The sequence below is a fragment of the Sinohyriopsis cumingii genome, chromosome 11 (assembly GCF_028554795.1).
Source record: "Sinohyriopsis cumingii isolate HCF-2022 chromosome 11, ASM2855479v2, whole genome shotgun sequence".
Lineage (NCBI taxonomy): Eukaryota > Metazoa > Mollusca > Bivalvia > Unionida > Unionidae > Sinohyriopsis > Sinohyriopsis cumingii.
Window position 1 is genome coordinate 30,727,729 of NC_142971.1, and position 16,201 is coordinate 30,743,929.

Sequence of the window (16,201 nt, forward strand, 5' to 3'; positions counted from 1 at the left end):
AGTTGTTGTTTATCCATACTGGTGGATGGGTCTTTTCTAAGCAGTTTTTAATCACATGAATGTAAGTACTTTTATACTGCTTAGTGAGATAATGGTTCACCAAGAAGTGTCTCTAGTCCTTGAACAAATGTTACTACTGCACACTATCAGAACCAGTGTGCCTGAGTTGTCTTATTTCCATTAATGTTTGTGCAACAATTTACTGGTTTCTCAAAAATTAATAAATTGTAATATTGCCTATTTAAGAAAACTGCAAAATGTTGCACAGAATTTTTTAAAAAACAAGTAAGACAGTTCGGATGCACATAGTGATAGCAATAAGACAGTCATTATTGCTAGTTCATTCAATGATGTATTAAACTCTCTCTTTCTTTCTCTATCTTGTTTGATCATTCAAAATTGATGTTTGATTTTTAAATGAATTCCGAGAATTTATTTATTTTCATGGGCATCAGTCGTCATTATTTTGCAGCAAAATAATTGGTTTAGTAGTTAAATGTGTGGATTGAGAAAGGGTGTTGCATTTGTCGTCCTGAAAAATCATGCATGGTTAATAGCTAGCACAAAGAACACACAATATTTACTCCATGAAAGGTATTGAATTTCCAGTATGGGATGTTACTTTTTTTTAAAGTGTTCTTTTCATCATGAAATTAAATTGAACAGACAACTAATAACGATACATTAAATGTAATTGAGGAATGTAATTGATACATTAAATGTAATTGAGGAATGTAATCGATACATTATATGTAATTGAGGAAGAAGAAACTATAAGTGACAGATCTGTGTTTTCTTGTTTAGATTTTGTTGTATGAAGTAAAGATTTGTAATCCAAATGCCTGTTGTTAAGCCATCATTTTTTAATTTCAGGTTCTACACTCTTCTTGTTCTCTCTACATTGTTGTTTGGAAAACCCCCATTCAAGAACCTCATCTGTAATGGTTTGGTACTTGCAAGGTAAGTGACCAAACTTTGGAAAGTAAGTCACTACATTTTAGTTTGTACATGGTTTTATAACAGCAACAAAAAACCCATCATGGTCAATTTAGGATATGCTGTCAAAACTGAATACAAGGATATTTGCACATAATCCTTACTTTCCATTAGACACCAGCTTGCTTGATATTTTGCTGTAACCACTCATTAGCTGTCAGCTTCTTGAAATATCTTATTGTTGAGCCTTACTTGCAAATCGGAGGCCTGGTGAGCATCATCAGCTCAGTGATAAAAACTTTGAAAGCCGGTTAAGTTTATGTGCAAGCGTACAACTCAGAAGGTGAGATGCTGCATTATAATTTCTTTATAAGTACTTATGCATTTTAGAATTTTCAGTTGAAGCAGTGATCTATCATGAATTGTCCAGTTAATATTTTGAAAATCACTGATTGATCAAAATTTGGCATAAACTGCAAGTAGAAGTGACATACTATATGACACCATTGATCTGTTGTAGAAAAGAAATTTGTGTTTGATTTAAAATCCTGTTGTTTACCTCATCCACAGTGATGGTCAAAAGATGAGCAAGAGTAAGAAAAACTATCCAGATCCTATGGAAGTAGTGAAGAAATATGGTGCAGATGCTCTGAGGTAAGATTTGCATGGGTCATATCTTTCTAGCTGTTATGAAGGCATTCACAGATTTTATCTCTGTCCAAAATAAACAGAAACAGATTGATCATTTTGTACTGCAGTACTATCCTTTCGTCTTTACATTCTCAGACCCGAAGTAATATTGTTGATCAGGAGCAGATAAAATGGGGGAGGAGCTGAGAAAAATAATCATTCAGGTGAAATTCATCTGTAAGTGGTGACCTGTTGCCATTTAGTAGGGTTTACACTTTGAAGGGGAAAAAAAAACATGGAAATTTTTATTAATTTGAATGCAAATCAGTTTGAAATACGCTTTTATATTTACACCTTACATTTGTGTTACCTTTGTGCAATACAATCCATAATGCATTCAGTACCATAGTTGTATATGATAAATCCATGAATTTGAGTATAGATCACATGTTAGAAATTGATTGCTAGATAAAAAGTTTCAAGAGATTGTTCATTTAATTTACATTTTACATTGGTAGCCATCATCAGCATAGGTATAGTTACTTTTTCCTGCAAAACTTTCACAGTACAGTGTGTTCCAGTCACTTGGAGAATATATTGTGTACGAAGTTGTATCAACTCCTAATGTAAGTTTGGTGCTAACCTCTGATGATGAATGGTGCATTGTTTTTATTGAAGACAGTAGCCAGCTGTACATATGCCTGGAACTCTTCTGAATGATTTCCCCCTCCTCCTCCCCCCATATTACTTTTATTGTGGAAGACCTACCTAGGTCACTGGTGTTACTTATGCTATTCAGGAACAGTTACCTAGGTTACAAGTGTTGTTTATGTTATTCAGGAAGAGCTAAATTGGTTCCTGATCACACCTGGGTAGAAATAATTGTGATACAAATACGAAAAGAATTTGTCTTCAGCATGCAGTTGTATAGCTGATAAAGCATGCACCTGTTTTGGGGAATGATTACTTAATACAAAAACAAGATGTTCTTCCATTCAGGCTGTATTTGTGCAACTCTCCTGCAGTAAGGGCAGATAACCTGCGTTTCCAGGAGGAAGGGGTGAAGGATGTCCTCAAGGATGTATTTATCCCCTGGTACAATGCCTACAGGTTTTTAATGCAGAATGTTGAGAAGCTTGAGAAGGTAAGAATCGCCTTCATCCAAACTTTTTGATGCTCTTGTCTGAAATAGCAAATGGGGGTTTCTTTCTTTCGTCTGTCTGTCAGTTCATGTGTTTATCTGTCATGATTGATGTTATTCCATTTATTAGACATGGTTGTTTGGGCAAGAATGAAATTTATTTGACATCGTTTGATTGAAGAATTTCAATAGTCTTCGTGACTTAGTGGTATCGGTTTATTGTCATCATAATTATCAGTTATTCAGTGGCTGAGTCCATGTGAGAAATATAGTAAAGGCCTCAGAGGCAGGGTCCCAGTCTAGCCACATTCAGTTGCAGAGTCCATGTGATAAAGTAAAGGTCTCATAGTCAAGGTCCCAGCCTAACCACATTCAGTGAGTCCATGTAATAAATATAGTAAAGGTCTCATTAAGGTCCCAGCCTAGCAACAGTTACAGAGCCCATGCAATAAATTAAATAAAAGCCTCATAGTCAAGATCCCAGCCTAGCACCATCAGTCACTGACAACAACATAAATTTCACATTTTATCTGATTTCCAGGAAGAAGGAATTAAGTTTCTGTATAACATAGACAAGTCTGAAGTTTCTGACAACTACATGGACAGGTGGATCCTCTCTTTCACACAGTCTCTGATCAGATTTGTACGCCAAGAGATGCAAGGTAAATGCAGTCACTTTTTCTCATTGCTGCATGTGTCATAAGAAAGATGGGATATGCCTATCCTACATAAGTATACATGTTGACTGCTTCTGATGGTACCATAATTATGACATCATGAATGCTGTCCATTATTGACATGATTTTTCTCTTGAGAATAGTTGAAGTATTTGAACAAAAAACTATATTTTCAGCAGAATTGATGAAAACTATTTAAATCACCTTAAAAAGGTCGCATCTGAGTCAATAATTTTGGTTTTTTTGCTGCTGCTGCTTCTCAGTCCTGGTTGTGATAAAAAATAAATGTATACATCAGAAATAGGGGGAATGAACTCCAACCTCAGTATCAGGATATATAGGCAGAAACTGTACAAAGCTAAACTCCCACCAATGAAACTTTCCACAAAAGGTGAGATTAAGGATTAATAGTAGCAATCGACATTTGCTTAGTTTCAGTAATTTTAAAATTGTCATCCATTTCTTCATCCATCCAGCATTCACACTGTTGTTTCTGGTGCATAACTCAAATGCTGTTTAAAATATCATGATGTATGCATGCCTTTTTCTTTTCACAATTATTCAGTTTTAATATTTGTAATGTTTTTCTTTTTCTGTCTGTCCATCCATCAATCCATTATATTGCACAATTTCATTTCCCAGGCAAAACTTTGTGAAATTTAGCACACTTTTGGACTAGTATTCAAGATGTACTTTTGAATTTCGTTTTCAATGTGGTGGTGGTAGTAGGTAGGTTGGGGAGTGGTGTGTCATTTTCTGTATATCAATCCATCTCTCATCCCTTTCATTTCCAGGGCAAAAAATCCAAAACCATGTAAGATATCCCAATAATACCTAGTACCCATATTTTACTAGTAGTCCAAAACCACTTCAGATTTCCATATAAAACTTGGTACCAGGGCAGAAGCCCAAACCACTTCAGATTTCCATATAAAACTTGGTACCAGGGCAGAAGCCCAAACCACTTCAGATTTCCATATAAAACTTGGTACCAGGGCAGAAGCCCAAACCACTTCAGATTTCCATATAAAACTTGGTACCAGGGCAGAAGCCCAAACCACTTCAGATTTCCATATAAAACTTGGTACCAGGGCAGAAGCCCAAACCACTTCAGATTTCCATATAAAACTTGGTACCAGGGCAGAAGCCCAAACCACTTCAGATTTCCATATAAAACTTGGTACCAGGGCAGAAGCCCAAACCACTCAAGATTTCCATATAAAACTTGGTACCAGGACAGAAGCCCAAACCACTTCAGATTTCCATATAAAACTTGGTACCAGGGCAGAAGCCCAAACCACTTCAGATTTCCATATAAAACTTGGTACCAGGGCAGAAGCCCAAACCACTTCAGATTTCCATATAAAACTTGGTACCAGGGCAGAAGCCCAAACCACTCAAGATTTCCATATAAAACTTGGTACCAGGACAGAAGCCCAAACCACTTCAGATTTCCATATAAAACTTGGTACCAGGGCAGAAGCCCAAACCACTTCAGATTTCCATATAAAACTTGGTACCAGGGCAGAAGCCCAAACCACTTCAGATTTCCATATAAAACTTGGTACCAGGGCAGAAGCCCAAACCACTTAAGATTTCCATATAAAACTTGGTACCAGGGCAGAAGCCCAAACCACTCAAGATTTCCATATAAAACTTGGTACCAGGACAGAAGCCCAAACCACTTCAGATTTCCATATAAAACTTGGTACCAGGGCAGAAGCCCAAACCACTTAAGATTTCCATATAAATCCTAGTACCCATATTATACTAGTAATCTAAAACCATATAAGATATCCCATTACAATTTGTTACACATATTACACTAGTAATCTAAAACCATATAAGATATCCCTATATAATTTATTACCCATATTACACTAGTAATCTAAAACCATATAAGATATCCCTATATAATTTATTACCCATATTATACTAGTAATCCAAAACCATATAAGATATCCCTATATAATTTATTACCCATATTACACTAGTAATCTAAAACCATATAAGATATCCCTATATAATTTATTACCCATATTATACTAGTAATCCAAAACCATATAAGATATCCCTATATAATTTATTACCCATATTATACTAGTAATCCAAAACCATATAAGATATCCCTATATAATTTATTACCCATATTATACTAGTAATCCAAAACCATATAAGATATCCCTATATAATTTATTACCCATATTATACTAGTAATCCAAAACCATATAAGATATCCCTATATAATTTATTACCCATATTATACTAGTAATACAAAACCATATAAAATATCCCTATATAATTTATTACCCATATTATACTAGTAATACAAAACCATATAAGATATCCCTATATAATTTATTACCCATATTATTCTAGTAATACAAAACCATATAAAATATCCCTATATAATTTATTACCCATATTATACTAGTAATACAAAACCATATAAAATATCCCTATATAATTTATTACCCATATTATACTAGTAATCCAAAACCATATAAGATATCCCTATAAAATTTGTTACCCATATTATACTAGTAATCCAAAACCATATAAGATATCCCTATAAAATTTGTTACCAATATTGTACTAGTAATCCAAAACCATATAAGATATCCCTATAGAATGTGTTTCCCATATTACACTAGTAATCTAAAACCATATAAGATATCCCTATATAATTTATTACCCATATTATACTAGTAATCAAAAACCATATAAGATATCCCTATATAATTTATTACCCATATTATACTAGTAATCTAAAACCATATAAGATATCCCTATATAATTTATTACCCATATTATACTAGTAATCCAAAACCATATAAGATATCCCTATATAATTTATTACCCATATTATACTAGTAATACAAAACCATATAAAATATCCCTATATAATTTATTACCCATATTATACTAGTAATACAAAACCATGTAAGATATCCCTATATAATTTATTACCCATATTATACTAGTAATACAAAACCATATAAAATATCCCTATATAATTTATTACCCATATTATACTAGTAATACAAAACCATATAAAATATCCCTATATAATTTATTACCCATATTATACTAGTAATCCAAAACCATATAAGATATCCCTATAAAATTTGTTACCAATATTGTACTAGCAATCCAAAACCATATAAGATATCCCTATAAAATTTGTTACCCATATTATACTAGTAATCCAAAACCATATAAGATATCCCTATAAAATTTGTTACCCATATTATACTAGTAATCCAAAACCATATAAGATATCCCTATAAAATTTGTTACCCATATTATACTAGTAATCCAAAACCATATAAGATATCCCTTTAAAGTTTGTTACCCATATTATACTAGTAATCCAAAACCATATAAGATATCCCTATAGAATGTGTTTCCCATATTACACTAGTAATCTAAAACCATATAAGATATCCCTATAGAATTTGTTTCCCATATTACACTAGTAATCTAAAACCATATAAGATATCCCTTTACAATTTGTTTCCCATAATACACTAGTAATCTAAAACCATATAAGATATCCCTTTACATTTTGTTTCCCATATTACACTAGTAATCTAAAACCATATAAGATATCCCTATAAAATGTGTTACACATATTACACTAGTAATCTAAAACCATATAAGATATCCCTATAGAATGTGTTTCCCATATTACACTAGTAATCTAAAACCATATAAGATATCCCTATACAATTTGTTTCCCATATTACACTAGTAATCTAAACCATATAAGATATCCCATTACAATTTGTTTCCCATATTACACTAGTAATCTAAAACCATATAAGATATCCCTTTACAATTTATTTCCCATATTACACTAGTAATCTAAAACCATATAAGATATCCCTTTATAATTTGTTTCCCATATTACACTAGTAATCCAAAACCATATAAGATATCCCTATAAAATTTGTTACACATATTACACAAGTAATCTAAAACCATATAAGGTATCCCTATACAATTTGTTACACATATTACACTAGTAATCTAAAACCATATAAGATATCCCTATACAATTTGTTACACATATTACACTAGTAATCTAAAACCATATAAGATATCCCTATAGAATGTGTTTCCCATATTACACTAGTAATCTAAAACCATATAAGATATCCCTATACAATTTGTTTCCCATATTACACTAGTAATCTAAACCATATAAGATATCCCATTACAATTTGTTTCCCATATTACACTAGTAATCTAAAACCATATAAGATATCCCTTTACAATTTATTTCCCATATTTCACTAGTAATCTAAAACCATATAAGATATCCCATTACAATTTGTTTCCCATATTACACTGGTAATCTAAAACCATATAAGATATTCCTATACAATATGTTACACATATTACACTAGTAATCTAAAACCATATAAGATATCCCTATAAAATTTGTTACACATATTACACTAGTAATCTAAAACCATATATGATATCCATTTACAATTTGTTTCCCATATTACACTAGTAATCTAAAACCATATAAGATATCCCTTTACAATTTATTTCCCATATTACACTAGTAATCTAAAACCATATAAGGTATCCCTATACAATTTGTTACACATATTACACAAGTAATCTAAAACCATATAAGGTATCCCTATACAATTTGTTACACATATTACACTAGTAATCTAAAACCATATAAGATATCCCTATAAAATTTGTTACACATATTACACTAGTAATCTAAAACCATATAAGATATCCCATTACAATTTGTTACACGTATTACACTAGTAATCTAAAACCATATAAGATATCCCTATAAAATTTGTTACACATATTACACTAGTAATCTAAAACCATATAAGGTATCCCTATACAATTTGTTACACATATTACACTAGTAATCTAAAACCATATAAGATATCCCTATACAATTTGTTACACATATTACACTAGTAATCTAAAACCATATAAGATATCCCTATGCAATTTGTTACACATATTACACTAGTAATCTAAAACCATATAAGATATCCCTATAAAATTTGTTACACATATTACACTAGTAATCTAAAACCATATAAGATATCCCATTACAATTTGTTACACATATTACACTAGTAATCTAAAACCATATAAGATATCCCTATAAAATTTGTTACACATATTACACTAGTAATCTAAAACCATATAAGGTATCCCTATACAATTTGTTACACATATTACACTAGTAATCTAAAACCATATAAGATATCCCTATAAAATTTGTTACACATATTACACTAGTAATCTAAAACCATATAAGATATCCCATTACAATTTGTTACACATATTACACTAGTAATCTAAAACCATATAAGATATCCCTATGCAATTTGTTACACATATTACACTAGTAATCTAAAACCATATAAGATATCCCTATAAAATTTGTTACACATATTACACTGGTAATCTAAAACCATATAAGATATCCCATTACAATTTGTTACACATATTACACTAGTAATCTAAAACCATATAAGATATCCCTATAAAATTTGTTACACATATTACACTAGTAATCTAAAACCATATAAGGTATCCCTATACAATTTGTTACACATATTACACTAGTAATCTAAAACCATATAAGATATCCCTATACAATTTGTTACACATATTACACTAGTAATCTAAAACCATATAAGATATCCCTATGCAATATGTTACCCATATTACACTAGTAATCTAAAACCATATAAAATATCCCTATACAATTTGTTACACATATTACACTAGTAGTCCAGAATCATGTAAGATATGCCTATTAAAGTTGGTAATTGGGCAGAAATCCCAAAACATGTATGATGGTTTTAGCATATTTTTACCCAGTAACTCATTTAGGAATCTTTCAGTTTCATCCTTAATCTAAGTTTTGTAAGGAGGATTTTCCTTGTATTGGTGTACCTTGTTATCAGTTCATTGACAACCATTATAAGCTTAAGTTTCATTTTGTCCACACATTTAAGACTAAAATTTTAACTCGCATTTAAAACTATTATCTCACCTCGACAATCTCTATTTCGGTCTTAAGCTTATGCTTAATTTTGACTCACATTTAAAACTATTATCTCACCTCGACAATCTCTATTTCGGTCTTAAGCTTATGCTTAATTTTGACTCACATTTAAAACTATTATCTCACCTCGACAATCTCTATTTCGGTCTTAAGCTTATGCTTAATTTTAACTCACATTTAAGACTATTATCTCACCTTGACAATCTCTATTTCAGTCTTAAGCTTATGCTTAATTTTAACTCACATTTAAGACTATTATCTCACCTTGACAATCTCTATTTCGGTCTTAAGCTTATGCTTAATTTTAACTCACATTTAAGACTATTATCTCACCTCGACAATCTCTATTTCGGTCTTAAGCTTATGCTTAATTTTAACTCACATTTAAAACTATTATCTCACCTTGACAATCTCTATTTTGGTCTTAGGCTTATGCTTAATTTTAACTCACATTTAAAACTATTATCTCACCTCGACAATCTCTATTTTGGTCTTAAGCTTATGCTTAATTTTAACTCCCATTTAGGACTATTATCTCACCTCGACAATCTCTATTTCGGTCTTAAGCTTATGCTTAATTTTAACTCACATTTAAAACTATTATCTCACCTCGACAATCTCTATTTCGGTCTTAAGCTTATGCTTAATTTTAACTCACATTTAGAACTATTATCTCACCTCGACAATCTCTATTTCGGTCTTAAGCTTATGCTTAATTTTAACTCACATTTAAAACTATTATCTCACCTCGACAATCTCTATTTCGGTCTTAAGCTTATGCTTAATTTTAACTCACATTTAAGACTATTATCTCACCTCGACAATCTCTATTTCGGTCTTAAGCTTATGCTTAATTTTAACTCACATTTAAGACTATTATCTCACCTCGACAATCTCTATTTTGGTCTTAAGCTTAAGCTTCTTTTTTTGCATTGCTGCCTAGTGTCCCATTTTTCTTGTATTTGTCCCATATTTTGGACCTGAATAAGGGTGTACATTTTTCTTGCTTAAAATATGTTTTTTAATATAAAAAATAATAAAAAATTTCCTTGCAGTTTTCTGTTAGAATGGACTCTGTTCCATTCTGATGCGTCACATATGTATAGGAATAGAGTTCTAAAATATCATTGTTTCTTTTGAAATCGAGGCTACCATACTTGTCATTGATCACCAAATTGGATTGCACAAACAGTTGCTACTATCACTGTATCTCATCTTTGTAATATTCATCTTCTAATCATGTTGAATAGGAAAGCAGAATATTCAGAATTTTCTCCAGGAAAGACAAGAAAACATAACTGGAAGGACAATTATGCCATCTTGTTTAGATCTGTGACAACATCTAGTAAAGGAGAAGACTTTATGTTTTGCAAATTGTGTAATTTGATTTCGCTATTGGGCTTGGAGGCACCCATGAATTGCAAGAGCATAAAAAGGTAATAAACATCAGCTTGCTGCTTCATCATCAACAACTCAGCCTGAACTCACGACATATATAAATACCAGAGAGAACCTTGATGTAATTTGATATAAAATTTGGTTTATTAAATTTATTTTAGAAATGAACCTTCCTCCTTCAGTTAATAGTGTTCTTTGTGATTTATTTCACACACGTTTTCTAGACAGTAAAATCGCAAAGGATTACTCATGTGCTAGAATGAAAACAGGTCAGTAAGAAAATCACACAGAATTCAGATCAACAGTGAAACACTGGAATCGATAATGATTGAAAACAAACAAGGTATGGAAAACAACCTGTGTCTGAGTGTGAGTGTGTTGCACTCTTGCACCTTTTAAACGCACGCGACGTAAATCAAATCAATCAATCAAAACCTTCTAAATGGACACCCGAATGGAACAGGGTGCCATTCAGAAGGTGCAAGAGTTTAACATGTGCATGTTTGGTATTAAATAAGTAAGTTATTGTCCTACTTTATGGTTGTAGATTTTGTAAATAGTTACATATGCATTAAACTTTTGCAAATCAAATTTTGTTCCTGAAATCATTATTTTTGTCATAGACCACTCCAGTGGCCTAGTGGTTAGAGCATCCGCCTCGGATGCGGGAGATCGTGGGTTTGATCCCTGGCTGAGTCATACCAAAGACTTACAAAAATGATACTAACAGCTGCCTCGCTTGGTCTCAGCATGTTAGTGTTAGGACTGGTTGGCCTGGTGTCAGGATAATGTGACTGGGTGGGACATCATGCTACATGTCTGCGGCATGATGCCCCAGTGCTAGACATCACTTTAAACTGCCACACTGCAGACATCGTAGCGATATAACTGAAAAATTGGTACAGCTACATTAAAAATCCTAATCACACATACACGCACACACACACTCACATTTTTGTCATAAACAGCCAGTATTTTCAAAAAGGGGGGTGGCAGCTATGATTTTATCTCACATTTAAGACTTGTTATTTCTTAATGACAATGTCTCATTCAATCTTGAGATACAGGTATCACAAATCTGGTGGCAGCAACAGCATAAACAATATGAAATTTTTGTGTTAAAGTTTCTCAAAGTAACATTCTTCTTTTTCACTGGCTGTATTCATCTTTTACTTTAAGAAGGCCTGGTATCTCAGGTGGTAGATCATCAAACTCATGGGTCATTGTGTTTGATACCTGCCCAGTATGTTGATCTGTGTGAGACCTTGCCGGTACCCTCCTGTGGGTCACTGTTTCTTCCTCCACCAAATATACACGTTGCCTATCATGTGCTGAAAAATGGCATGAAACACACACGCAAAAACTATACCCTGATATGCCAGGTGTTTCCGTCTGATCTGCAAAAACTATGCCCTGATATGCCAGATGTTTCCATCTGATCTGCAAAAACTATGCCCTGATATGCCAGGTGTTTCCATCTGATCTGCAAAAGCTATACCCTGATATGCCAGGTGTTTCCATTTGATCTGCAAAACCTATACCCTGATATGCCAGGTGTTTACGTCTGATCTGCAAAAACTATGCCCTGATATGCTAGGTGTTTCCATCTGATCTACAAAAACTATGCCCTGATATGTCAGGTGTTTCTGTCTGATCTACAAAAACTATGCCCTGATATGCCAGGTGTTTCCGTCTAATCTGCATGAGCAGAAAGCTGCCTGATCTTATCATTGTTACATATGAGATAGTGTCTCAGAGAACTGTTTTACACTGACCTGCATGAGCGGAAAACTGCCTGATCTTATCATTGTTACATATGAGATACAGTGTCTCAGAGAACTGTTTTACACTGACCTGCATGAGCGGAAAACTGCTTCATCATGTCATTGTTCACAAGTGGTGATACAGTGTTACTTTTCTCTTGGTAATGTCATTAACTTCTGTTAAAGTTTTAAGTTTAAGTTAGTGCAGTTCAGGGTGCAAAGTACAGTTTTTTTGCACAAATTTAGCGCCACAGTCACTGTCTTAGTATTTTAAAAAATCATAAAAAAATAAAATAACACTAGTGAGGTCAAAAGAAGACCTGCCAACCCTTACGATTTTGCCATAAGCTTACGGAAATTGCCCTTAAAATACAGACTTATGAAATAAAAGCGATAATGATGGTAAAATCTAGACACTGGTTTGTCCATGTTTGATTTAGATTTGGTTTCATATTATATTCAGTGGAATTAGTCAGGGAACCAGAATAACATTACTGGAATACATCAGATGCTTTCAACTGCACATATTTTGTGATGCTTAACATCCACATGGTCACCCTAATGCCTTTTTTGTTGTTTTTGAAATGACATTTTAGTATGTAACGTGGTGGGAAAGATGATTGCCGTCACCACAGCTTTTTTTAAAGGATTACATAAAGTTGAGAGATCTAAAGAATCCATTGAGCTCCACAGTTTGTGAAACTTTTTGGAGGGAATTAACATTAAAGTAAACTTTACAAACTTTTGAAGTTGAACACGATGTTTACCATTGGTATATCAGTCACGAATAACTTCTGGACGTTTAAATGGATGTTTTCCAGCTTGACACTAGAGTATATATTTTTTACGCCTTACTGAAAACTGGTCCAACTTAGGGATAAAAATCAGCTGCTTATTGAGAAGGTCTTGTTAGGGATGCAGGGAAGGCACTTTTAAAGTGGGGTACTCAGCCAGAGATGCAATTTAAAATTTCTTATCATTTTAATATGGAACAGCCCTTAGGGTTGGCAGGCCTGAAAAAAGTCCATATTTTTGGATAGCTATATTAAAACAGAAGTCATAGCAAAAGAAGTTTCTGCACCCCAATCCCAAATTTATACCTGTGTTTCTCATGACCAAAGGTCATTTTTTTACACCATGTGATGATCACAGTGCAAACACAAGCCCTTTTCCTAGGTGATAATTCTGCAAAACATAGTGTACTAAACAGGCTGATGCAATTGAAAACAGTTGTCATCCAAGCTGTTTTTGAGATATTCTACATGTCCTGAACCCTTGTGTTTACTGCTACGGTTGGCTAGCTTTTCTTCCAAGCTGACTATTGGTATTTCACGATCTACATACTGCGGAGTAACTATGTTAGGTGTTCATGCCTCACATTAGTTTTAAGAACAACACAAGCCCAAAACAATAATAGCTGAAAAGGTCACACCATAGACTTAAGAAATTTGACAGTAGCCTGTTTACATGACTATCCTATGTCACAGTGCAATTGAGACACATTTTTAGAGCATTTGTAGAAATTTTACAACTGTTTTGAAGGTTTTATGTGTAGGTGGCAACAGTCTTCTATTTGATGCTTACATCACATAAATTGTTTTATTTTACATTGAGTTATATTGGATAGTCATCAACAGAACTGTCCTAATCTGAGTTATTTACATGCCACATTATAACAGCTGTTAATCTCCTCTAAACTTTGAATACAAGACTGTTATCTGTACTCTAAGACATTTTAGAAATATGAACTGAGATACTGTCTCAAAATGCCATTCTTAATCACAAGACATATTGATGTTACAAAATCCTCATTCTGCAGCAAATGGTTCCCTCCAATCAGAAAGCTTGTTACGTTATCAGAAGGGTTTAAAGTTTGCCACTTGATTATACAAATTATAATGATACAACTCAGATATCAGAATTCAAAGTTGAGGCTGAGTTTTGGCACATGAATGTCTGTATAATCATAGAGGTTTATTTTACTTTCATTCCAGCCTACAGATTGTATACAGTGATGCCGAAATTAGTGAAGTTTGTGGACCAGCTCACTAACTGGTATGTCCGAATGAACAGAAAGAGACTGAAGGTATATGTTACTGACATTTTGACTTAATTGCTTTCTTGTTTAATGTCGATTGTACTGACTCTATGCAATTTTGACTTAATTGCTTTCTTGTTTAATGTCGATTGTACTGACTCTATGCAATTTTGACTTAATTGCTTTCTTGTTTAATGTTGACTCTATGCAATTTTCAAAACTCTTGTGTTCATTTGGTATGAAGTTTGTTTTTTTGCTTGACAAAAGATGGAAATTATTTGACTTTTTTCATAAGTTATATATGAATTGCACATTCTTTAAGATCCTCTGTTTTATAACAGAGTGTAAAGTCATGATTAGTAAAGCTTCAAAGTGCATATGCGTTTTATCATGAAATATATTTGTTTTTTTAAAATTAGAAATCACTGTATTTCCTATGAAGTAGCTTGATAAATTAGTACCCAAACATTTACTGATACTGATGGGCAGTTTGAGGTCTGATCTCACCTCTAATTAGTTTTTTTAGCAACGTATAATCTGCATATTGCCCTTACCACAGTACTGAAACTACTCTTCTAAAAGTAGTTAATGAAATTCTCTCTGCTTTGGATAGCAGAAAGATTACAGTCCTCACCCTCCTTGATTTGTCTGCAGCATTTGACACAAAAGATCATGATATATTACTTCACCGTCTCCAGCATATAGTTGGCATTCATGATACAGCCTTACTGTGGTTCAAGTCCTACTTGGTCAACAGGACACAAATTGTGTCTGCAAATGGAATACACTCTAGCCCAGTTGATCTATGTTGTGGTGTTCCACAGGGGTCTGTTATTAGACCTGTTCTCTTCATTCTGTACACTCAGCCGCTCTCAAGTGTCATAGATCATCATCCAGTGTCTCACCAATTGTACACTGATGACACCCAAATATACAAATCTAGCCACCCAACTGAAGTTGATGCTACCATCCAAGGTGCAGAGAGGTGCATTTCTGATGTGAAATCATGGATGACATGTAACAAGCTGCTTTGTGTACTTAAAAATTTAACTTATAAGGCATAAGACATACTTGGGACCCAGGCAGGCAATTTCATTTGTGGAGTAGTCACCATGGATGTAATTTAGAATTTTTTGGTCATTTTTGTAACAACTCTGACTAATCAGATTACCATACCATATATTTTTTTTAAAAACCTACCTTCCCTGAGTATCAAGCCTGTTTAAATGCAAGAATTATAATTATCTTGCAAGTTTAAAATCTTGAAATACTGATCACATTTGGTGCCCGATGCTTTAATAAATCAAACTTGCTTTCATTATAATAGATTAGAAGATGCATGGATCTTTTCAAAATGCAAAAGGTAACTGGGTGATGCTGTTTTCACCTTTATGACAAGCATTAAAGAACACTTTAATGAAGCAAGTTTGAATTACAGTTATCGATACAGAGTGACAAGAAGAACAAGAAACATGATGTTTTTCACATAATTTGATGCATCTGGAGAGTCAGAGTCAAGAAAACTTGAAATTGAAAGGGCTTGAGTTTTCA

The 16,201-nt window shown here is 33.2% G+C and overlaps 1 protein-coding gene across 2 annotated transcripts in view; it reads left to right on the plus strand.

Moving 5' to 3' along the window:
• Window positions 1–16,201, plus strand: part of LOC149787845 (isoleucine--tRNA ligase, cytoplasmic-like) — a 146,791-nt gene that overhangs the window by 99,589 nt on the left and 31,001 nt on the right. For both annotated transcript variants that reach the window (XM_089974065.1, XM_089974066.1), the window contains exons 17-21: window positions 874–960; window positions 1,507–1,590; window positions 2,566–2,710; window positions 3,249–3,369; window positions 14,607–14,698. In XM_089974065.1, coding sequence (XP_089830191.1) covers window positions 874–960; window positions 1,507–1,590; window positions 2,566–2,710; window positions 3,249–3,369; window positions 14,607–14,698 — 529 coding nt within the window. The remainder of the gene's footprint in view (window positions 1–873; window positions 961–1,506; window positions 1,591–2,565; window positions 2,711–3,248; window positions 3,370–14,606; window positions 14,699–16,201) is intronic.